The 26,689-nt window shown below is 35.4% G+C and overlaps 1 protein-coding gene across 2 annotated transcripts in view; it reads left to right on the top strand.

Moving 5' to 3' along the window:
- LOC150109178 (vacuolar protein sorting-associated protein 37A-like) overlaps positions 1–26,689 on the top strand; it is a 243,999-nt gene that overhangs the window by 168,987 nt on the left and 48,323 nt on the right. For both annotated transcript variants that reach the window (XM_090405937.1, XM_090405946.1), the window contains exons 7-9: positions 7,425–7,552; positions 13,523–13,581; positions 17,571–17,733. In XM_090405937.1, coding sequence (XP_090262063.1) covers positions 7,425–7,552; positions 13,523–13,581; positions 17,571–17,733 — 350 coding nt within the window. The remainder of the gene's footprint in view (positions 1–7,424; positions 7,553–13,522; positions 13,582–17,570; positions 17,734–26,689) is intronic.

Here is a 26,689-nt window from a genome sequence, read left to right as displayed (position 1 = left end):
CTTAGACGATAGAAATATAAGATCTGATAATGTTGGAGTCTTGACAAGTAACAGACTGATTTGGAGGAAAATTGTAGATAGGAAGTTAGTAATGATGTAAATTTTTCATGTAGTACTATCATATCCTGTACACCCCCCCCCCTTGAGGATACATGTCAGATATTTGATGACGATGATGATTATTTTTTGAAAAAGAAACCTTTGATAAAACTTTGGTGATTAGAATAAAACTCTCCTATATTTTTGAAAGTAAAAAGCAGTCATTCCGATTCAACTTCAGGTGATGGACCATGGCTTTGGCACTTGCTTTAAATAAATGTTTGAATTTGTGGTGAGACCGATGGAACAGTCAGGTTTCAGATCGTAAGATCTTGTGGTCAGTATTTATTCCATGATCTTAAAGCCATATTTCTCAGGTTTCCTGTTGATGATGGGACTGGTGTTTTTGTATTATTTTCTCTGCTGAATGTCCAGTTTAGCCAAAACAAAAGAAGTGACAATCACTTGGAATTTGGTAGATGTCAGGGAGAGTTGAGGAGAATTTATCTTTAAACGATGGGAACTATGAAAACAGTTTGTTGACTTGGGATAGGAAATAGGAATTTTGTGCACTGTTTTCTTATTATTTGAGTCAGAGTTATATGCATCCATAATTTTCCTCAGTTTTCTGTTTTAAATTTGTCCATTGTTCTAGTTTTACCTTGTATTTTATTATTTCACTGAAGATTTGTAATTTAGATCATATATTTCAGTCTGTAATTTTCAAAATGAAATATATGGCTTTTAATTAAATTTTATTTATTCTTTTATTGTGTTATCATGTGAAGTCTAAGAAATGTTATGGCATAAATATCCTCAAAACGTCATTTTCAGTTTAGAGTAATAATTACAGCCACTGGCAGGCAGGCATATTTGAAAAAAAAAAAAGGGCGTGGGGGGGGGGTCCGGATGAAGATTCTTCATTTAATGTATATATTTCGCTAGAAACATTATTATTATATTGGCACTTCCAGGCAGCCAGGAATCCTGGAGAGGAGCAGTCTTGCAGGTCATACATTGCCTGAAGACTTATCATGCCTCAATGTGTGTCTGCTTATTCCATTCACTCATTAGATGATATGAAAAAGAGGCCTCATTTGCTTCCTGACCACACCCTTACTCAGCTTCTAGGGTTGACCCAATCCAAAATCTAACTTAGCAGTTAACAATATTAAATGATATTCATTTATATTTTACAATAGAATCAGTCTATTCACATTTGCCTGCAATGATTGTATATCAAATTTATTTCCTTATCAACTGACAAACTTTGCATCATTGACATATAATTGGATATTTCCCTCAAGCCCATTCCTTAGTTTACTTACTTATCCTCTTCACTCAGTGCACAGCATAGAGCCTCAGTCATTGCTCTTCATCAAATTCTATTCATTACTTCTTTCTTAATCTTGTTCTAAGATTTTCCCAGCTGTTGGTTTTATTTTTATTTCAATTTCACTCATCCAGGTCATCATGGGGCATCCTTCTTCCTCTACTTCTCTGTGAATCCAATTTTGGGTGTGAAGATATCCTTTCCAAGAGCCTTCTGTTTGTCGGTTTCTTTAAGAGAGTTTTCACCAACCTCAATTATTTCCTTTAGTGATTGTTTAACAGAACTAGTCCAGTTTCTTTCAATACTTGAGGTTTCTGTAGCAGGAAAATTTTTTTATTTATTGTGATTGCTAGCCCCAAACATGACCCTCCTCTTCCTTTCTTATCCTGGCTTGGGACTAACAGTGGCAGAGTTAAATTCTGGTCCTAGCATTGTTAATATACCAGTAAAAAGCAGTGGTCCCAGCATAGACTCCTCTCATACCTCGTTTGTTACCTTACCTTCTTTTTTCCATCACTTTTCCTCCCACAGGGAGGGGGAATGTTCATGGTGCAGGGGACCTCCCAGTGATGGTACTGGAGATTTTCATTCTTCCTCTTTTTCTTTACTTTTCTTCCTATATTCTTTGCTCTACTTCTGAGTCTTTTTTTTTTTTTTTTTTACTATCCTTTCTTCCAGACCACCACCATCACCAGGATCCAATGCCCTGCTGCCATGTGATGTGACCTGTGGACACCCAGAAAAAAAAAGGGGGGGGGGGGATCCTGGTAGTCTTGCACTACTTTGGCAAGATGGGCATTCCTGCAAGGGTTAACAGTGATGCAGTAAGTCTCTCACACCATGGTCGAGATCCAAGGATTGCTATTGTGCTGGTATAGCATCCGAGGTAGCCCTGGCATTCAACTTCCAAGTGTGGTATTGCTTGCTAGTCAGTGGGCATCTGTGTGCAGCTCTGTGGTGGTGGGGGGGGGGGGGGGGGCAGAGCTCTGGCACCTAACCAAAAACTCCTTCAGCATGAATTCTTCATCTTCAAATGTTTTAGGGACTAACTAAGTATTGATATCATAGATAAAGCATTTGGTAACAGAAGCCAAGTTCTTGGCTTCTGTTGCTTCTTGCTAACATGGACAGGAAACTTACATTCCTTGCATGCATTTTTCAGCTAAGAGAAAAGTGGAAGAGAGAGCACTGAATTTGCACTCTATTCTCTACTGAAGGGTGCTAAATGATCTTTATTGCTTCCTCTTTATCATGCAAAGCTTATACATTTCAAGTCTATGGTTCTGCAAGGCAGAATAACCTGCAATGTTTTTATCCCACCCATCATCAGAGTATGTGGATAGCTACTGGTGCCTTTTGCACCTCACCCATTCAAAGTCTTTATTTTATGTTGAAACAAATGAACTGGCTCTATTGCTTAGATGGAAACAATTGTCTCTCAATTATGTCCTGAAGATAATCTCTTCCAGATCATCCTACATTGACTAGTCTCTATATCACACACACATCAGACTGCCATATTTCATATTGGTATGCATGTAAAAGAGACTCTGCAGGCTGTTGGCATGAATGTTAAAACATTGCTTACACAAAACATAACAGCATCCCTCCATGGCAGGTTTTCACTCCATCCTGCAACCTCTCTTTGTCAATTACAGAAGTTGCATACTCTATTATCTATCTACCTGCAATTGTTTAATGCACACAAATCATCCCACTCTGATTTCTTGCCCATATATACGGATGGCTCAAGAACTTATAAATTTGTTGACTCTGCTGCTGTGTTTCCTGACATTACTGTCTCCAACCAGATCCCACCTGATTGCAGTAATTATGCAGCAGAGTTACACCATTCAATTTGCACTTATGTAGTGCTGTAACCTTTGCTGTAATTTTATTTATATTTAGATACTGCATTGTTTAACTTCATTTTTGTACATACATACATATTATATATTATATACTTGGTTATTTTTGACTATTTATGCACTGCTATAGCCTTTGACTGTGTATTGCTGTGATCTTTGCTGTAATTTTATTTATATGTAGATACTGCATCGCTGAACTTGATTTTTGTGCTTGTATATTGTTTACTAATTTGTCTTTGACTATTTATATTGCTGTGACCTTTAACCTTATGTATTGCTATAACCTTTGGTGTAACTTTGTTTATTTATAGATATTGCATTGCTAAACTTAATTTTTGTGCATGCATGTTGCTTATTAATATCTCTTTGACTTTTATGTATTGCTGTATCTTTTGCTGTAATTTTATTTATATGTAGATGCTGCATTGCTTGACTTGGTTGTTTTTGTACATGCATATTATTTACTACTTTGTCTTTGACTATTTATGTATTGCTGTAACCTTTACTATGGCACAGAATGACCATTGCTGTTTTTGCATCAATAAATCAACCAACCAACCAAAATCCACCACTTTCCTAGCAATGTCATAAGCCTATTTTGGCATGACCATCCACTTGAGTTTGTATTATAACTTGTCATGGGAATTCTGTCAAATGCACTGACAAAATTCCAGTAGTACAATGGTATATTGTCCTAATCCAGCTCTCCTGTCATGCTATTGTAAAAACTGAGCAAATATGAAATAAAGTGAAGGAAATTCTAACTGATAGATTTGTTTACAGTTGATTGAAGGTTAAGATTTGAAGAGCTGCAGGTATGATAATAATTTTATGAGGATATCCTTAAAATGACACATCTGAATGGAGTATAATTTGAATTCACAATTTGTCTGAGCCATACAGTATCAAAATATCTTATCTGAAAGGGGTGGGGATCATCTAATGCATGAAACCATCTAAAACCATTAATCCTCATAAAAAAAATTATTTTTTTATGTGGCTTCCACCCATCAAAGTGTTTTTTGTAAATCTATAGTACACTTTGACTTAGATGGGCTATGGATTTTTTCCCTTTATTTATTCATTTTATATATTTTTTGTATTTTATTTATTTTTTTCCCTAGTCTGGAAACTCTACTCTAGAGACCAAACCTGAAACTTTTTCGGCACTTCAGTCCTCCAGTAAGTGCAGTAGTGGTGCTGTCCCACACAAGGTAATGAAGTTCATCTCTCACCTGAAGACAATCACCAACATTCATGACCACGACAGGATTCAAAGACCTGTTGATTGGAGAGCCAATATGCTAACCATTCAGCTTTATAGATAATGAATTTGAGAATTGTACTTTTGATTCATGTGCCGTAGGATAATACATGAATTGATATTATCCTTTATGTAGATAATTTTGTCATTGCATAGCCATCACCACCACCACATTCTTTGTATGCATTATTCAGAGGCTTGCTTTAATTTATTGGTGAAAAATGTTTCTGCTTATCTATTTATAGTTTAGCTGATTATGTTTCGAGATTATCCACATTCTCTCATATGATTTGGCATTGTGTCAAATCTAGTAAATAATGCTTCTGCTGTACAATCATCAGTAGTTCCTAATTCTGATGTATGAATCAGAAATCTGATGTATGAAATGTATGATGTATGGCTTCTTAGATAACCTACTTACCATTATTTGGCGTGAGATCACTATCTTGTTTTAACGGAGGTAAGCAGCATGAAAAACATGTTTGTTCCCTTCTTCGATCATTAACTGGTTAACACATACACTATTAATGACGATTTTGCTCTTTGTCTTCGTCTGGATCATTTCGATATTCTAATTTCAAATGAAATTTTAATACTTAAAAGTGAGCCTGTGTAGCTGATTGAGTATTGACAATGCCCTCTGGTTGGAAAGACCAGGGTTCGAATCCAGTCTTGGATGTGAAGAACCTTTATCAGGGTTTTTCATTCCTTGTGTTAAGACTTAATTCTTTCTCACTGTTTTACTCAATTAAGCTTCTAATATGGGTTTTGCCTCCATTAAGCTTCTAACGTAGGTTTTTCCTCCAAGACACTCAGCTTTCAGATTTTTTTTTCAACCTGTAACATGCAAACCAGTCAAATAAACACATGAAATTTACAGATAGCAAATGGTACAGATAGGATTTACTGTCCTGTTGTAAAAGGTAAGTAGGTTTCTAAGAAGCCATATCTCTTGACTGTGACAGACATTGAGCCTAAAACAAAAGGGAAAATTGAATTAGTATTTAAAAGTATTTCATCTCATCTTCCTTTCCCTCTTGTACCTTGAGGTCTTGAGGGTTCATTAATCATTGGACCTCAAACCGTTCACAGGATAAGGTGGTCAGACCTACGCCCTGGTGTATCCTATGTCTGTAGTGTTGAGTTCTCAAGGCTGGTTTGCCTGCTTTGCAGGATGAAAAACCCCAGGATAAACTGGGGAAAAAATCCTACTGCCCATGCCCATGACCGGCTAACTTGGCTATGGCTGAGGAAGATCCTTCAGCTCATGTCACCGACAGAAATCGAACCTAGGACACTCCTTCCCCAGGCATATGGTTGCGAAGCACACAGTCACTAGGCTAACAGTGCATATACTTAAAAGTATTAATGAGATATTGAAATGTTGTACAGGGTGTTTCAAAAAGAATGACCCGATTTCAAATAATTATATTTAATAATGAAAATGTGGTACAGTTACAAAATAAATTACCAAATATGAAGTAAGGCCTAAAGTTTCACTCACCACAATTACAAATGCTCAATGTGCCCTCCATCTGCTGCACGAACAACATCAAGCTGATAGCTGAATTCATCCCAAACGCGTCTGAGAGTGTCTTGTGTCACAGAATTTACTGCAGCCATGATTCTGGTTCTGAGCTCATCCAAGTCAGCAGGTAATGGAGGAACATAAACACAGTCTTTTACGTATCCCCATAAAAAGAATTCACAAGGTGTGATGTCTGGAGATCTTGGAGACCAAGAGTATAGTGCCAAGTCGTGGGGTCCCGTGCATAGATATCCAATGCTGAGGCAATGTTTCGTCTAGAAACCGACAAACTTGGAGCTTCCAATGTGGCAGTACTCCATTTCGTTGAAAAATGTAATCTTCAGATTCTTCATTTGGTGGAAGTAGCCAGTCCTGCAGCATTTCAAGATAGGAGTTTCACGTAATAGTGTTTTCCCCAAAAAAGAAAGGGCCATAAACCTTTCTAACAGAAACCTGCAAAAAACATTAAGTTTTGGTGAATCACGTTCATGTTGTACAATTTCATGTGGATTTTCAAGTCCCCATATGCGAACATTGTGGCGCGAAACTTGAGTGCTTAGATGAAAGGTTGCTTCATCACTAAATATCAACCTTTGTAGGAAGGTGTCATCCTCCATGTCTTCTAACAGATTAGCACAAAAATCTGTTAGTTTTTTCTTTTTTGTCACCTACACAAAGAGCTTGCAGCAGTTGCAATCTGTATGGCTTCATAAGCAAACATTGTCGTAACACACGCCAAACAGTCACATGAGGGATGATAAGTTCTCGGCTAGCATGACGAGTTAACTTGCGCGGGCTTTGCTGAAAAGCCTCTTGAATTTGTTGCACATTTCTCTCTGAGGTGCATGGTCATCCAGGACTCTTTCTCTTACATAAACACCCTGTTTCTTGAAATTGTTGATACCAACGATGAATATTTTTGTCCAGAGGTGGATCAATTCTGTAATGTCGTCTAAATGCGTGCTGCACCGTAATCACGGACTCAGTTCTGCTAAATTTGAGAACACAAAAATGCCTTCTGTTGACTAGAAGCCATCTTCTCATTAACTAAGTGTAGCAGCTATTTGGGTGCTAGTAGTGGCATCTAGCAGTCGCCATATCAAACTCTGGGCCAAGGCCATTCACATGGTACAAGTCGCATTCATTTGTATTTCGTGGTTGTAGAGATATAAAATTTTCAAATCGGGACATTCTTTTTGGAACACCCTGTATTAATACTTTTTATTAATGCTTGAAGTATATATTTATCCTTGATAACTTCAAACACTCAGAAATAAAATGGCTAGGGATCTAATAACTACATGAAAACTATACTGAATATTTTTATTGTGGATTTGTGTGATTGAGAAAACCGCGTAATGCTACTTAATTCATTGCACTTTCTTCTTATAGTATTTCAGATCTTAAAGAACTAAAAGATGATGAAGATAAGATTTTGGAGTTTATAGGAAAATTTCCAGAAGTTCTCCAGCTTTCTCGTTTAAAAGAGGAAATTATGAAAGAAAATGAACAAATTGCAAGTGAGTATGTTGTTTATTTTTGCATATGGTGTTGCCATAAATGTCTTCATTCTTTACTTTGGGTGGGTGGGGGGGGTGTAAAGAATACTGTTATTGTCAAATGTGAAAAACAGTCAATAGAGATTCTTCTTGAGAATTTCTAATATCACCTAATCCACAATTCTTCCTTGGTAAATGCAAAACTTGTAATACCTAACTTTTCTAATTTCACACGTCTAAAGTTCTAATAAAACTAATGTTCAGACTTTGAAATGTTGTGCCCAATTTGGGATGAGTAACTATATTTTTTACTTATCTTTTGTCTTGGTAATGGCTGGTGGCTAAAGAATATGCCATATCTAACAACAGGCACAATATAGCAGAAGATAAGCAAAAATCTAGTTGCTTCCCAATGCTTATCTATTTTAGTGTGTCATGTCATGATTAATTGGTTACCAGTCCAACTGAGCATTCTCTAAAGGTAAAGTAATGTGTTCATAACCTATCTTCTGACTTATAATACTCCATTATGACAAAATCAGTGATAATTGACAAAACAGGCATTTGCAATTACCAGCATTTCTCAATAGAGGCAATAAGTAATATGTGGGGGGGGGTGGAATGGGGAAATGAAACAGATATAATAAAAAATTACTAACACTGGCTTTATGGGTCATAATGTTATGTCGTTACACTTCTTTATTTTATACTTTATTGTGTTCTTCCTATATTATTAATCTTATATTATCACTGTGTAGTGTTATCATTTTAACCATGTACTTCTATAGTCTATACTCATGAAACTATCATAACACCGCACTCTCGCATTTACTGTAAAATCTATCCAGACAATTGGCCAATTCTTAGAATGATTAAGTATATTTAAATAATTAACAAAGAGGTAGACCTCTGAATAGAGCCCTATCCTCGGTAATATCTGTCTGGAGTCACCTCCTAATTCAGGTTCTGGCAATATTTATTTGATCAAGTTGTGCCAGCCAGATCCCTAGGTTAGAAATTCCTCTTAACCAAGGAGTAACCTTCAGAAAATATACTAAGCTAATCAATTTACTATTTGTTTCTTATCTCAGTTTTATCTATGTCACTTAATTTACTTTAGTTTGCAGTCGTGGTCTCTGTCAAATAATTCTATCCCGCTCAGATTCAGATATTAGCAAGCGGTGCATTGAATTCAATTCAAGGCACAAACCAGGTTACAATATTCAAGATACATTTATTAAATTCCTAAGGTTACACATTTACAAGAATAAACTCAATTGGAATATAGGTATCCTAAGTAAAAGGTTAAGCAACTGTATTTTATACAACAATTTAAGCATAGGATAATTCTATAGCATAAAATTTTGTTAGCATCCTCCAAATATCCTTACTAGTCTACACATTCTCTCAAATTAATTCAATCACATTGGTAACTTTATAGATCATTACTCGCAACAATTCAAACTATAATTCATTCAATTTATTACTTGAGAAATAGCCCCAAGACTTAAGACACTGCCATCCAATATTCACTATAGTCCTTTTCCTACGAATATAGAGTTCTGAAACATAACAACTCTTTTCTTTTGCATCACAATATTTCCTCTCTTTCTTAACAAAGAATTACAAAAGGTTTTAACATTACCATATTTTTGGAAGTCTATTCGTTCTGTCATCTTATCCTTACTTCGTCCCACGGAATATTCGGTCTTCTTCTAGACGCTTGTCTCACGGGCTAGGCTTGGACTTCATTGTTCTGCCTTTCTTTCCCTTCGTGGACTAGAAACAGCATGGCTCGAATCGGTCCACGTGGACGTATATGGCGGTCAGTTCTTTCAAGCTTGACTTGGACTTCATTGTTCTACCTTTCTTTCCCTTCGTGGACTAGAAACAGCATGGCTCAGATTGAATCCACGTGGAAGTATATGGTGGTCAGTTCTTTCAAGCTTGCTCGGAATGCTGCCGATTATCTCCTCGTCGAATCCTTCCGTACGACATCTCGAAACGATGGCCGTGAATAACTACACACTATCGATGAGATCTCGAACTTGCCCTGACTTCACAAGAAAATCCAAAGCAAAACAGACAAAAGGCAAAGATCAAAAAGCCTCTTGAAAGGGGGACAAACCCCTTTTATATCCACTACCTTTGGCACCCTCTTCACTCTCCTGCTTTTCTTCCTGGCACCCTCTTTTTGCACACGTGTCGTTTTTTTCTGTTTGCATCTTCCTGCAGAATTCCATGTGCATGCCGCCACGCACGTAGACAATTTGCTGTAGACTACGCAATTCACCCGAGGTTTTTTTCGTTAGTGGACTTTGAACTTCTGTTACATGCCTTAACATATATCTTATAAAGACCACCTCTTCCATTATAAATTCTTACAAAAAATTGACATCGTTTACCTTTAAGTAATATTACAAAAAATAGTACTAGCATATGATTCATTAAACAATTTGTATATTTACCTATGTACAAGCATTTTCGTTGTTGTTTAGTTTAAACTTGTTGAATCCTGAATAAATTATTTCTTTAAGGAAATCTTTTTTCAAATTCAATATCCAACAACAATATTTATTTAATAAAACCTACTAGTTTTATACCTAATATGAAGCAGAATTTATGTAATGCCAAATGTTAACTTTTGGCATTACATAAATAAAACCAGCAATTAAGCTGAAACTCATCTGATATCTTTTTACTCATCAACTAAAAATTCTCACTTGTGAATGGTGAGCAGAAAAGTGCATTTTTCAAGTCAAGCCCTGAGTATAAGGGAGACATTGCTGAGACCACATCTTTATGCAGACTCACAGGAATTTATTCTGTATCCAACTTAGCAAAGAATCCATCACTACTGTTTATCAGCCATTGAGAGTAGCTCCCATGTAATGGCTGCACAGAATATCTTCAAACTGATCTGTCATTTGTGAATAATGTTAACTTTAATATCTGCTGTGTTGAGAACTATAGAATAGAATGTTAATGATTTTCTCCGATATTTTCATGAAGGCTATAGATAAACCTTGGTCCCCCATTTTTGGGATGCACAGAAGAACCTTAATACTATTTAAAGAAAGGATATTAAATATGCATAATTTATTCTGCCAAATATATCAAAACTATAAAGTGTTGAAAGTAGCAGAAAGCTTATGAGAATACAATTTTCAACAATAAGTTGCCTTGGTTTCACTTACATAAGGTTTCACTGACCTGACAGCTGTTGGCAATTTTTTCCACTTGCTTATACTATAAATTAAAGATGCCAAGAAATTATATTCTTGGTTTCATCCTTTATCCAAGTGTAAGCAAACAAAGTTTACTTGTGAAGTAATTTAATGACTGGGCTACTTATACAGTAGAATCTGCTTATTGTTATTGCAGACAATATTATCAATCAGCTATTGTTATCAAAATCAGTCGGTCCCAAAACACACCATTTAAAACGAATTCAAAATAATTCGTCAATTATAATCAAAGTTCCGGTTATTATCAAAATCCTCGAATGTTTAGTCTTTTGCATCTCAGAATTCTAAGAAATAAGGGTTAATCAGGAGAAATTTTGACAAAGAACATTTGTTGAAATTTGACTTTTTTTTTGTTAATCTTCCGTAAATCTTAAAATCTTCCAGGCAAATGGGGGGGGGGGGTAAACACAGTCTAATTTTGATTGTTTGAGTTTATTTTCGTGCTCTCTTTCAGTAAGTGAATTTGACTTTAAGTGCTCATTATGACAGAAGCAATAAAAAATGTAAAGATTTATCTTTTTAAGAAAAGCAAACAATAGGCTATGATAAGATGCCCAAAATGAGTCAGCATAGTGCAGCTGTACATTTAAAAATTTTACAACCACTCTTGTGTGAGATAGTCAGCTAATCTGGTAAGGATACTCAAGTTGAATCAGCATTAAAAATTTGGTTTAGTAATGTTCGTGAAAAGAATGCTTCGATTAATGGGCCTTTGATGCATCAAAAACAGAAGAACCTGCAACAACAATGGGCAAAGGAAATTTCACCACAGCTGATGGATGGTTTAACAGGTGGAAAAAGCAAGAGAATATTCTGTACAAGCGTATTCATGATGAAGGAAAAAAAGTACTGATTTTTATCAGCTGATGTGTGGATTAAGATCGAGTGACCAAAAATTATTGCTGAATATTCTCCCTACTACAGTACTAAAGGATTTAAATCTTCAAAGGAGTGACTGACGGTTCCCTGTTGCACTAATATGAAAGATGCGAAACAAGAGCTTGTAGTGATTGGAAAAAATAAGAATCCTCGGTGTTTTAAAGGTGTCAAAAGTTTGCCTGTTGACTACTATTCTAGTGCAAATGCTTGGATGACTAATGGCATTTTCAACAATTGGTTAATTAAGTGGGATCTTAAATTCAAGCGAAAAATTGTGTTAGTAGACAACTACATTGCACACACATAAACAATTAATCATTAAAGAACAAAGTAATTTTCTTGCCTTTGAACAGTACATCGTTAATTCATTCATGTGACCAAGGCATCATACAAGCTTTTAAAGCTTATTATTGCAGGGAGATAATAAGTTCATGCGAGAATTCTGTAGCTGAACTTGCTTATATAAGAGAGCAATCTGATGCAAGTGGAATTGCATAAAAGATTTCCCCTTCTTGATTCATTGCATTTGGTAGCAATGTTATGGAAGCAAGTCTCAGAAAAGACTATTGAAAACTGCTTCCAAAAATTTGGATTTTTTAAGACAAACTCTGAAACTCCTTCTTCCAAAGAATTTGAATATTTTACAAATGAAATATATGATAAAACCCCAGACAATGTGTCAAAAGAAGAATTTGAAAATTGGTTGGATATTGATAACAATGTTGAGGTGGTGGCCACAATGACAGTGTTGGAAATATGTCAAGATGCTTCTGATAAGAACTCTAAACTAATAGAAGAAAGTGAACCAATTACAAGTATAGAAGAGCAAATTTTAGAATTTCCTCTTACCAATGCCCAGATGCAAGAAGCTCTACGAATACTTCGTTGCAGTGTGCGATATAGAGCAACAAACTTCGAAAGGCGTTATGAGTTATGAGCAATTTATTCATGAACTACTGTATTCAAACACACAGCAGACAACACTAGATAAGTTTTTAAAATAATTTTATGTTGTTGTCTATTAAATAATTGTTTAATAATAGTTGCCCAGTGTTGTACTACCTTACCCCAGTCCTGAAGATATTTTCAGGCAAACTTTGTTTGCTCACACTTGGATAAAGGATTAAACTAAATTTATTATAGTCTTAACCAATTGAAAAATAAGCTTTCAACATCTTTCCAGGATTACAGTTTATTCAGCAAAAATGTGGAATAATTCATTAATTTCATGGTTACTATTAATTTTATAGGTACACATTTATCCGATCCTCTCAACTAGCATATTGGAAAAAAAAACCAAGGCCTGAATTCACAGACCAGATAAATTTAATTCTTATTCTTTAGTGTAATGTATGATCTTTGACACAATTGAATATGATATAACAAACCTGTGGAAAGTACAGGAATAGTTTGTTATAATGGGTAGTTTGCTCTAATAAATATTCCTTTAGAAACAACATTGTACCTATGGGGAGTTGGTTTAACTTTTTTGACAGTTCTTATAGTGAGTGAGCTTCTTGATCCTCAAGAAACAGTCAGCTAAGATATTTTCTATAATGAGAGTTGAGTGTATCTTTTTAATATAGTCATGGGGTGGGGAGTTGATCATTTATATGAAATTTATATGTGCACCAATATTTCAATGCCTTAAAACATTTCAAACAATTTGAAAATTGAAAACAAAAGTTCTGATTACAGCTCATTCTTAGCTGTGAATCAAAGCTTTTTGTAGTTATCATGTTTTTTTGACAGTTGAATACCTACTTATCTTACCCTATATGCAATTCAAATATCCTGTCCATTATGTTTAATGCACCCATTTATTTATTAATTTTAGCATATTTGTTTATTTTTTTGCTTTTAGGGCAGAATCTTGACCAAAAACCAGTGATAGAAGAGAGAAAAAATAAGGTTTTGAATCAGGTAAGTCTATTATATAAAAGTCAGACACAATATACAAATTTTTGGGGTTTTTGAATGAATCGCCTTGTCATCTTTCCCTTACATAGTCTGAATGGTCTGTCATATCTAAGTAACTTGGCTGCATAGCTTTCTTCTTTTCTTTGACTGGGTCTTTAACTTTGTGTGTCCACCATGGAATTCTGATTTTTTTATCCTTACAGACAACCTCACCGCATGCTTCTCTGGCTGACTCATTCAGTGTTTTCTTCATGGCTTGCCACTGAATCTCCAAGGTTTGGTTCCTACTCTCAAACTCTTTCATTTTTTCATGAATAATATTTGTGTATTATAGTCTGTAGTTTACATCTGAGAGCTGCTCAACTTTTATTCGCTTTAAAACTTTCTTACATGTTATTCTTTTCAATATGAAATTCAATTTTATCCTGCTCAACAAGACTAAATGGTGATCACTTCCAATTTCAAATCCTCTGTACACTCTGGTGTCCTGCACCAGGGAGAAAACATCACTATCAACAATAACACAGTCAATGAGACTTTTCTTATTCCTTGCCTCTTCTCTCCATGTGAATTTGTGCACATTTTTATGTTGGAACATGGTCTTAGTAATGAGCAGAAATCCAACAGGTATTTGCCATTACTATTAGCTTTGCTCTTTTCTCCAAATTTTCCCAATATATTTTTGTGTCTGATAATCATTTCCTACTCTGCTATTTAGATCCCCAATAAGGACCAACTTTTCCTTTTTCATTGTTGTGTCAGTTGCTTTCTCTAAAGCCTCAAAACAATTCGTCTGCACTACTAAGTAGAACCCTTCTGTGGGACCATAGCCACAAATAAGTCTCATTGTTCATTTCCCCATTCTGATATTTGTCCACATCACTCTGCTTGAGATTGCCTGCCATTCAAGAAGATTAGCCTCATATTTAGTGTTGAATACTATGGCTACTCCTTATTTTCCTTAGTTGTCATTGCCTGAATATAAAATTTTGTATTTATTGCTCAGAAAGATCTCAGCAGTTTTTGTCTTTTTTGTTTCAGTCAACCCTATTATGTCGATCTGGTACTTATCCAATTCCTCAGCCTAGCTCCATTTCTTTGCCATTCAGGCTTTATATGTTGATAGTACCTGTCTTAAACTCTGATGATGTTGAGTTGGGGTGAGTTTTGGGATTTGTTCCAGTAGCTGACTTTTCGCTGCTTGCCCTGGTTCCCTGGCGAAAGCAGTGGGGGCATTGTTTAACCGGGCAACACCCCAGCCAGCATGAAATTCTGTCATGTTGTACCATCATTTTTTTATTTTGTTTTAAGCCAATAAGAATACAGTTTGGTCAGCTAAATCCCAAATTGCCAGCCTATCCTCATTCGTTCAGTATCCAGGTAGATACTTAAATGGGTGCACCATGAGAAGGTGAGGATTGGACATTAGGTCAGAAGCCCTGATCAGCTCCACATTCCTTTAAAGGCTATGTGGAGTTTCCTCTCATTTATATAGCTTTGATCCTTAAGCACCCCCGAAGAACCATTGTACTTATTTTAAATAGTGCAAATATTCACATTTTTGCCTATTCAAAATAATATAAAGTTATAAGAAGAAATAAAAGAATGAATTTTTTTTTTACTTGTTACAATTGTACATTTTTTCCATCGTTGTTATTGTTCTGTTTAAAATAGTAAGTCAACTTTCAGTAAAACAGATTTGTAGGGACTTGGAGGAATGATTTAACATTAATATATTGGGGGGGGGGGTTGGCTGGGACTTTTGTTAGGTTGATATAATTAATGAAATTTCTATAAATGGTGTGTTGTAATGTGATCTGACTCTGCCAATAGCTGATCACTATTTTGGTGTAAATTGAGGTATTGATTTTTGAACATGAGAGAGGGAGAGAGGGGCAGGGGAATTGGGTTGTGAAACTTGAAACAGTTACTTTTTTTTTTGTTTTGGAATGCCATCTTTAAAAATAAAAAGTAAATTAGGTATAAAGTTTTGTATATTCGTTTGCAATATCTGACTTGAAAATGATTTGCTCTGACAGTGTTTTAAATCTTAAAATAGATGAATTATTTGAAATGTTCACAATTTTCAGTCAATTAGATAATAATAATAAAGAAACAATAGTAATATGAAGGTCCTAAGACGAACATTTTCAGTTGGAACAAAGGAAATAGCTGCTGTAAGAGGAAAAAATGGTGAACCGATAAAAAAAAAAAATAGAAATGCAATAATCAAAAGAATTCAGGAATTTTATACTGAACTCTATGAAGACAAAGACCAGGACATCCAAGAATCCTCTATGGATAACTCGAGTGAGGAAGAACATGATGCCCCTGAGATCTTACAAGGTGAAGTGGAAATGGCTCTGCAGGAAATGAAGAATGGAAAAGTCCCAGGAGAAGATGGAATTATGGATGACTTCTTAAAACTTTGAGGAAGCCATATTATCAAACAGTTGAGTAAACTCTTCAATAAATGCCTAAAACAGAGAAAAATTCTGAAAAATTGGAACAATTCACTTCTAATATTAATTTTTAAAAAGGGCAATAAGGAAGAAATTAAAAACTACAGACCTATAAGCCTACTCCCCACCATATATAAAGTTTTCACAAAAATTATAAATAATAGAATAAAATATAAACTAGAGGGATTGCAATCCTGTGAGCAAGCTGGATTTAGGAAGAATTACAATACTTTGGACCATATTCACACATTAAGACAGCTCATTGAAAAATCAATTGAATACAATAAACCCTTATGTCTGGCCTATATAGACTATGAAAAAGCATTTGATTCAGTTAAAACATCTGCAACACTAAAAGCACTTGAAACCTAGGGAACTGAAAAGCTATTTATTGAAACACTAAAACATATTTACAATAATGCAACTTCTGTAATTAAATTATATAAAAACAGTGAAAAGTACCCAATACAAAAAGGCATCCGAGAAGGCGACACCATATCTCCCAAATTATTTACAGCTGCATTAGAGGAAGTCTTTAGAAGCCTTGATTGGGAAACAAAAGGAATAAACATAAATGGAGAAGGGCTGCATCATCTGAAATTTGCAGATGATATTGTCCTAATAGCAGATAATCTTGAAGATCTGGACGAAAGGCTAAATCAGCTAAATGAAGCCTCTGGAGAAATTGGATTAAAAATAAATAGGGAAAAAACAAAAATAACGATGAATAAATGCATAAACCATAGAACTATCAAAGTTGAAAACATGAAATAGAACAAGTTACTTCATATGTATATTTGGGCCAATTGTTATCCTTTGAGGAGTGCCAAAGAAAAGAGATTGAACGAAGAATTCACCTTGGATGGATGACTTATGGGAAAATGAGAGACATATTCAGAAGTGACCCTATGAGTCTAAAAAGGAAAGCTTTTGACCAGTGCATACTTCCTGTCCTAACATATGGAGGAGAAACATGGATTTTAACAGAAGCCCTAAACAAAAAGCTGAGAACAACACAACATCACATGGAAAGAAGTATGCTAAAAATAACATTAAAAGGTAGGAAGACAAATATCTGGATAAGATCTCAAACAGGTGTGTCATGGATATTGTAAAATACATTAAACAGGCTAAGTGGAGATGGGCTGGCCATATTTCGAGACAGTGACTTGAGATGGACTAGAAAAACAACAGAGTGGAGACCAATGGATGGAGCAAGACAAAGAGGAAGACCGAGAAGAAGGTGGAGAGATGAACTGGAACAAATTGCAGGAGTGAGACGGATGGGAGAGGCAGAAAACCGAGTGATCTGGAAAATCATGGGGGAGACCTTCGTCCAGCAGTGGACAGAACCAGAAGGTTGAAGAAGAAGAAGAAAGATAATAATTCTTTATTTTTAAATATTGAAAAGTCAAATGTTTCTCATATGAAAGTTCATATAAAAAAGTATCATAGGAATTGACTTCAGCCTGAAGTGATTTTTGTTGTGAAGTTTAATTTTTGTTAAAGTACTTTTACTGTTTTATTTAGCTAGAGGATCTCAGAACATTACAAAAGACGTTTGATGATGCCTGTCAGTTGTTTGATATGTTTTCCCAAGCATATAATCCTAGCAGCTTAAAGGATCGTCTTCAAGTTGCAGCATTAGATGCTGAAGAAGAATCAGAAAGAATAGCTGACGATTATCTTGCAGGTGCTAACTTAATTTAAATATATTTTTTGGTAATTTTAAATGCTAGTTCTGTAGTTTGAAATTTTAATAACTAATTTCATCTCTATATCACGAAGAATAAATGCTTGATATAAATACCACTAATGTATTTATGGCATTATATATTTATACACATATAATGTCATAATGGCTCACCTTTTATATATTTGTCCTCCAAGCAGTTATTAATTTTGTTATCACAACTTTAACAGTTGCTAGTTTTTGGAAAAGCAATTGTATGCATTTATGTTATACAAATATGTATGCATATTTGTATAGCCACAATGCTGACATGCGAAATTAATTGCCCTATACATATCTCTTACTATCTATATATATGTAAAGTGCCTCCATAGTGCATTTGGAAGAACAACAGTGCATTGCGCCCTTCAATTGGAAAAGGCCTAAGTTCAGTTCTCGTCATCACAAGATTCCTCTTGTTATGACTTGTTTTTTCAAATGAAGGTGAGTTAATATGTTTTAATGGTTGAGTTAATACATACAAACAAATTGGCTTTGAGAACACACACAATTTAGTCAAAAAATTCAGTCAATAACTGTAAAAAAACAACAAGAAAACTTTAGTGATGTGTGATTAGAATAAGACTCTCCCATATCTTTGATAGTGAAGTAAGGCCTCAGCGCTTTCTTTAAAAAAAAATTACATTTATAGCTACATAGATGAAGTAAGTGCATTTCAGACCATAGTATTTTGTTGTCTGTATCTATTCTGTGCTGTGGCAAGCCAGATTTCTCGATGTTAATCTAAGTTTGTCCAAAGTAAGAACAATGATAGTCGCAAGGAACTTGGTAGATACCAGGAAGAGCTAGAGGAGAGTGTTTATCTTTGGAAGATGGAAACCATTATGATAATTGGTTGATAGGAAGAAAAGTAGCCACTAAATTGTATTTCTTAAGAATTCTGGAAATTGGTTCTCAGATAGATTCCAGAAATACATGGGATTGGGGGAGGGGGGAACTCGACATACTGTTTCCTTGTTATTGAGCTAGGATTATAGGTATTAAAATAATCTTTGGTCCTTTCTGAGAAGCCTTCAGTTTCATATGTCATTTGATGTTAAGAGTTCTTATAGCAGGAACACTTAAACATTGTTTGATGTTTAAGTGTTCTTGCTGTATTGCTGAGCATAGAACATATGGTGTGAGCACATCATACTAAAGTTTTGATAATTACAGTCTTCTGCGAGGGAGGGTGAGCAGATTTCTGTTAAATGTAGTGTCCAGTGAAAGTAGGCTTTCGATAAATGGAAGTAATTAATTTACCTGATGGAAAGCAGAGAATTAGAATGTCTAAGAAGAATCATTTGCTGTCTTTTTCTATTTCCATAGTAAATTGTCTTCATTATGTGGGTAGATTTCAAAAATGCCATCTATACAGTCATCCCTCGACTTATGTCTGTTCAAGTTCGTCCTTTCGAAGATTAGTCTGTGATCTCATATGGGAATAAATAGCATTTGCAGCTATACTTTTGAACAAGATGCAAGCGAGCATAAGGTAAAACATGTACATTGGCTAGAGCGCTTTCACTTGCAACCTCCCTCGTGAGTCGGAACTTGTCTTCAGCAGTTCCTCTATTGATTTTCTGTTTAAGAAATGGATTATTTGTGTATTTATCATTAAATATTTCAGGATGTTTTGTGAAACATGGCCCCCCTACATGCACAATAAAAAAAACCAAGTGAAGAATCACAGAAAAACAGGCAAGCAGTTCATTTTGAAACAAAGTTGCAAAATATGGAAAACCTACTTGCATCACAGATAGAGGACCTGAACCAAACGCGCATAATCCTTAGCACTATGACCATAACCACTAAGGCACTGTCTCTTCAATAAGGAGAAAGCAGGGCCTGACTGCAACTTTGAATTCAACGCTTCTTCCTGTTGATTCATGAGATTCAAGCAGAGTTTTGCACTGCATAATGTGAAAATGTAAGATGAATCTACAATTGCCAATGAGAAGCCTGCCAAAGAGTTTGTGAAGAAATTGGATAAAATTATTACGGAGGAAAATTATTTGCCATAATAAGTATTTAATATGGATGAGACCTCCTTCCTTTTTTTGGAAAAAAAAAATGCTCGAGCGGACATTCATTCACAAAAAGCTAAAATCTATGCTTGGTTTCAAAGCTCTTGAAGGCCCATATTGCAATTCTGTTAGGGGTAATGTGGCTGGATATAAATTGAAACCATTTGTGAAATGGCACAGTGAAAATTCACGAGCCTTCAAAAACATTAGGAAGCATATTCTTCCAGTTCATTATCGGAGCATTAAGAAGTCGTGGATGACTCAAAAATTGTTTGAGAATGCCTTAATCAACTATTATGTGAGTGAAATGGAAAGCTATTGTGTGAAAGAAAATGTAGAAGTTAAAATTTATGGTTTGTACACGATTTTGGAAGTTTGTAATAGTGGGCCTAGCAAACAATCTGAATGTCAGAGTGATGACATAATTCAACTCAAAAATTGCCCCTGAAGAGTTGACCAACGAAGAATTAGTCGAACTGCAGGAGCAACCTGTTGCAGAAGAGGAAAAACCAGAAAAGGAAGAGGGAAAAGAGAGACAAGAAGAGGTAGTTAAACAATTCGCAATGAAAGGCCTTGCAGAAATGTTCTCAAAATCGCTGAAAACATGGACCCCATATTGAACGCTACTTATTAGTAGAAACAAAAGTAAATTATGTTTTTGCTTGCTATAAACAAATTTATGATGAAAAGACAAAGAGGAATAAGCAAATCACATTGAACATTTTCATAAAAAAACAAAGGTTACACCAGAAGACCCACAACCTGATCGTTCATGGAAGGTAATGAAGATGTGATTGTGGAGGAAAATCTGGGTGATTATTCTCCTGTTTTCTAGTGGCAATAACACACAGTACAGTTTTATAATAAGGTTTAAAAATTAAAATGACGGTCAAGTCCCTAACCCCTATAACTCTGTTGATTTAATGTATCGACTTACGTCCCAGATGGAATGGAACCTGGACGTAAGTCGAGGGATGTCTGTATAATGAACCCAAAATGTAGACTCAGAATGTAATAAAAGAATATGGAAGGCATTTTGGCAACTGGTGAAGAGGAATCTTCACCAAGTTACTAACTGTATAGATTTGCCTACTTATCACATAGCACATTTATTGAATGATCAGATTGGTAATTCCAGCTCCTTCATAAAAATCATCTGATTTTCTAGATAAAGTGAAACGTTTCCCTACAGCCCACTGACCTTCGATATAGAATCTCACTTGACTAATGTACCTCTAGAGCAGGGGTTCCCAACCCTATGCCTGTGGGCACCATGGTGCCCGTCGACCAGTTTGTGTGTGCCTTATAGTTTGAAATAATCACGCAACAATTCATGGCATGCTATATGATGCATGCGTTAATGACACATTATGAGTATTAAATGCATACAATGTAAAGTAGACGCGCATTCAAAGTTGTTCATTCCAGTTTAAGAACTGGAATATCATCATATTCTCCTAATTATGAAGCACTGGCCAATGAAATGCAATGCCAAAGATCACACTAACTTACATATATATATTTAGATTTTTATATAATGTAAACTTTTAAGTAATAAAACATTTAGTTATAATGTAAACTTTGTATGTATTCATTTAACAAAAGAATTCAAAAAATTTGCTTGAAAAAATAGATGGTGCCTGTCGCCCTATTGGTATTTTAGAATGTGCTCTAGGAAACAAAAAGGTTGGGAACCCCTGCTCTAGAGGATATTTTCAGAAGCATTTCCACAGGATATAGTAAAATTATTCATCTTTGTTATTCATTCTGGATATTTTATTAGTCAAAATAAGTTTTACAGTCAAGTTGAAGGAACTGCCATGGGAAGCCTTTGCTCTCTCAAACTTCTGTTTAGAACATTTAGAAGGCATCCTGTTCTATGAATATGCCTTCAACTTTTGTTTTGGGTTTGTTATACAGATATTTTTGTGATCTGGCCCCATAATGAAGAAACAATACGTACTTTTTTTTTTTTTTTAATCTAATATAATCAATCTACATCCACGAATTAATTTTACTGCAGAAATAGAAAAAACACAACAAATTATACTTCTTAGATATTCTACTCCTCCACTCACCATCAGTGAATTAACAACTTCCATTTATTGAAAGCCTACTTTCACTGAACACTACATTCAACAGCAATCTGCTCACCCTCCTTCACAGAAGACTGCAATTATCAAAACTTTAGTATGATGTGCTCACACCATATGTTCTGTGTCTCAGAAATTACAGCAACAACTCTTAAACATCAATGGTTTCACAGTGGTTTCTCAGAAATGACCACACATCTTTTTAATTCCTATAATCCTAGTTCAGTAACAAGGAAGCAATACATAGAGTCCCAATCCCATACATTTCTGGCATCTCAGAACCGATTTCCAGAATTCTTAAGAAATACAATTTAATGGCTACTTTTCTTTAAATGAAAATTGAGAATGAATTCCTTCAGGAAGGAGATGAGAGCTAGATTTTTTACTCATAGAATGGTGCATGACTGGAACGGGTATGGCAGCTGGTGTGGGTATCTTGTGGCCTCCCATGATGAGTCCTTACCTCTTTGGTAGGGACTCATACCCTGCCTAGAGGTCTCTCTCTCTCTCTTAGTTATTCATATGTGCCGATGTATTATTCGAGTTATTCGATGTATGGTCAGTCCAGTACCTCATTGGGTCTTGGGAATGAAGTCTTCTGCTTGAAGAAGTGGTAGGGTTGCAGATGCCATTTCCATAAAAAGTTAGTAGGACAGTCACAAACATCCATGTCTCTTGTAGGAATTCGAACCCACAGCCTCTTGACTGGAGAGCTACACTAACCACTTGGCCATCTAGGTCTCTCTTAATAATAATAATAATGACCTAGCTCAGAATCCTTTAGTATCAGTGATATTACTACAGGACTCTGAGTTAGGTCTTTTTACAAGAGTGCTGTCGTGAGAGTTAACTGTAGTTACGGAAGACGTTCATTTTACTCTTTGCATCTTTTACGTAATATAACAACCTTGTTGAATGATGCAGTTCACTTGGAATGTATTATTGGAAACCAGGATAAAAAAAAAAGTTTATTTTAATTCATTCAGTTTTATTTACATATACAGTGATAATCATGATAAAAATGTGTGCAATAGAAATAACTGCCACGAAAACCTAAATGTGTTTGTGTGCGTGTGTGGATATTTCTGATATCTCTCTGTCTTCGATCATCACACACACACACACAAAGGGTTATTTGAAAAGTTCATGTTCTGAGAATTGGAGGGAATCTGAGTTGTGAACATTGAAGTACCCAAGGAAGACAACCTCATTGTTTCAGTGTTTGGGCTATAATAGATGATCAAGCTTAATAGAGAAATAATGGAGAAATTCACAGAAGATATTAGAATTTTACAAGTGATAGAATAAGCAAATGAATGTAACTATATGGGAACAAGGAAATTTTAAGCTACAGAAGATCGTGAAGAAGGCATTCAAGATTTACCATTCTGAAGTGTGTCATACATCAACGTTCACAGATGCACATGCTCCACCCTTATGGTGGAAGGAATTGTGTGTTTGGAAAGTAATGGTGCACAGTGGTAGTGGTGGTGGTTGAAGTTCTTTCAGAAGTGGTGGTGCACACTGTTTAAATTGGTGTTAAGACCATGCATTATGTCAAAGTGAATATGGATCTGTTTTAATTTTTAGGTTATTGTGTTGTTTTTGATTATTTTTTGGTAATATTTTTCCCCTTGCAACACTGTTGAAATATTGGATGTTGACTTTTACATGGTCGATTAGTATTAAAGAGAGTTAGATAATAGGATCATATATACTGCTCAAAACAATTAGGGGATATTCTTGTTAAAATTATTTCATACTAAAATGTATAATTTATTAAATTTGTAATAAATATCGATTATTTAAACAATATCTCATCAATTACACCCTATCCATAAGTAAGAAATATTTATGCATGTGTAAAGTACTCAATAGTTATAATTATCTGACAGAAACTAAAATATCTTCTAATTTCTTTGAGCAGTGTAGTTTCTGGTTGGATGCATTGTTTCAGCAATTTTTTTGTTATATATGGAGTCCTTCCAAACACAATCTTGGCAAAGTAAGTGGCAGCCAGATTATTTGCTTTCTGATGTATTGGGTTCAGTCCTATGCACTAGCAGTTGGCCTATGGAAACAGTGTTTTTATAACATCCTCATTGAGGATGTCATTCACACCTCCTTTAAAGGAGAGAGAAACTGGGAACCAAACATGGCAACAACCACTTCAGGTCTCCAGTAAGCAAAATTGTGTGGTGTTTCACTGGACAATAAAAGTCACTACCACCTAGGGTTTAGTTAACATTTATAGCAATGATACTTACACTCTGCTGTTGTGATAGTGAAGATACCAAATAACTTGCCACAGTGTTTATGTAGATGAAAGCACCTCTAAAGAGTGAATAACACAGATTGAGAAGTCTTATGTGTGTGTGTGTGCCTGATGATATAATTCAAGAGGAAGAACTTGCTGAATATTTTAAAACATTTAGCCATCCAGTAAAAGCTGGATGTAGAAATGAGATTAATACTCTTAGTAGTGCATGAATACTTCATCATCAAATTCCTGACATGTGCCCTCAAGGGGGGGGGGGGTACAGGATATGATAGTACTGCATGACAATCTTACATCATTACTAACTTCCTATCTATAATTTTCCTCCAAATCAGTCTGTTACTTGTCAAGATTCCAACATTATCAGATCTTATATTTCTATCGTCTAAGGCACTTTATACCGTATTGTTGTGTCCTGAATAATCAAAAATTGGAACAAAAGATTAATTCTATTCAGAAACAACTATCTTTAATTGTAGGCAGAGAATGTTGTACTTTGGCAGGGAAATAAAATTTGTTCATTGTAACTTTAAGGCAAAAGTGAAGAAATAATTGATATGAAAATTATGTGAGACTTAACCTGTTTTGTAGGAAGTCTAATAGAGAAATTTATTTAAGGTAATAATTTAAAGTATCCCATTCTTATGTATTGTATGAATGCAAATAGAGTATAAGCCAAGGTTCAAGGGTCACACTTTAACCATCCAGTATAATGTATGGCCAGAGGGAAAGTGAAGTTATACGAAAAAGAAGCTAGAATGCTTTCTAGGAAAACATGCCACGTGCACGTGGAGGAGTGCGGTAAACAACGTGGTGAAGTGCGCGAATCTGCGAGATTGAAGCTGGCAATATAAACGCCAATCCCCCACACACACACACACGCGCGGCGCGAGGCTTTTTGGTTACTGTTTCCTGACCTCGTGGACGTTGGCTCTCAGTCTCTGCCAGCGGAGAAGATTCTAGGCTGGCTATAGAAGTTATGAGTCGTCTGCCATAGCATGTGAGTTAGGGCTAGCTATTTCCTCAGATCAGGATAGCTATGCTATATCGTGCAACAGTAATCCAGATGTGTGCCTGCGATACTAGTGAAAGTCCTGAGCGACACATCGCCTTTTCAATTCGGAGAACTTGGCCGTGCAGTTATCGTATGTGACCTGGAGAATTGTAGACCTTAAAGGAGCCTTGATGTCCAGACAAGGCTGAAGAAAGTCATTCCAGGGACGGTAATGTAGATTGTCATATTCTGATTTCTAGTTAGAGATTTGTGTGAATTCTGTAGGATATTTTGTGTAATGGACATATTGTAAAGAACTTTAGGAACCATCCCTATTTTGGCATTGACCTGTCCCTGTTTGAGAAATGTCTCCCTAGAAGGGATTTGTATATGAAATGATTGTGATATGTTGTGAGATATAACTAGTGACCACGTGAGTGATAAAAGATAGGCTACTTAAGCTAGAAGTTTGTTAAATTACATATAGAATATAGAAGTGGTCCAAGTAATTTGTTCATGTATTAAAATGCTAATATTGAAATTGGGATCTTGCTAGCAACGCGATATAGTTAACCATGCATTTTAATTTTCTCATGTATAAATTCTTGATTTAATAAATATGTTTCATAGCATTTGCCTGAGTCCAGCTTGTTATATGAATTCAAATAGCCACTCATAAAATTACCATCGAACCTAGCAGGAGGGACCCACGAGTATAAGTTAATATTTTGAGCCACGACTGCATGCAAAGATAAAGAGAATAGGAATTAATTTATTTATTGTTGGAAGTTTATTACTGTGTATCACTCTGAGAGAGCTACCTTGGATAAGAGTCTCGTCTATCCTCGGTATTGGCTGGCGCAGTTAAAATATAAATTTGTCAATATTTATCAGGTGGACTGTCTCAGAGGGTATGATTAATGGCCGCGCCCCATACTTGGACAAAGCCCTGATCATAAAATAAATTACACGTGACTAAACTTAAGAGCAGCCCAGATTTAGCTTGTTTAAAGAAAGGGAAAATTTGTATGAGTGAGTAGGGTATGCATAACTAACAAGAGTAGATAAAGATATAACGATAATATAGTTAAAGAATATATAGTAGAAAGGTACATAACAGTATCAATCCACCTATATCTTGGTCTTTCTCTAGGTCGTTTTCCTGCCAACCTGGCAGAGAACACTTGTTTTGCTAATCTTTCCTCACCCATTCTGTTTAAGTGACCATACCACCTGAGATTAGCTCTGCTAACACATTCCTGGATGCTGACAATGTCTAATTCTTTCCTAATATCCTTGTTTTTAATATGATATAGCCATTGATGATGCCATCTGTTCAGGCCTCTGATTTATCATCTTCACTAAAAATCGTGCCTAAATAGCTGAAATGTTTTACTTGTTCCACATGTTCTCCATTCACAACACATTTGACATTTCCAATGATTCTGCCTATTTTCATTGTCTTTGTCTTTTTATTACTGAACTTCATACCATATCTATTACAACAGTTATCCAATTTAGTCAG

This window comes from Typopeltis vanoorti, chromosome 2, assembly GCF_054136105.1.
Source record: "Typopeltis vanoorti isolate ZY-2024b chromosome 2, IOZ_Tvanoo_1.0, whole genome shotgun sequence".
Lineage (NCBI taxonomy): Eukaryota > Metazoa > Arthropoda > Arachnida > Uropygi > Thelyphonidae > Typopeltis > Typopeltis vanoorti.
This window is presented reverse-complemented; position numbering and strand designations above follow the sequence as displayed.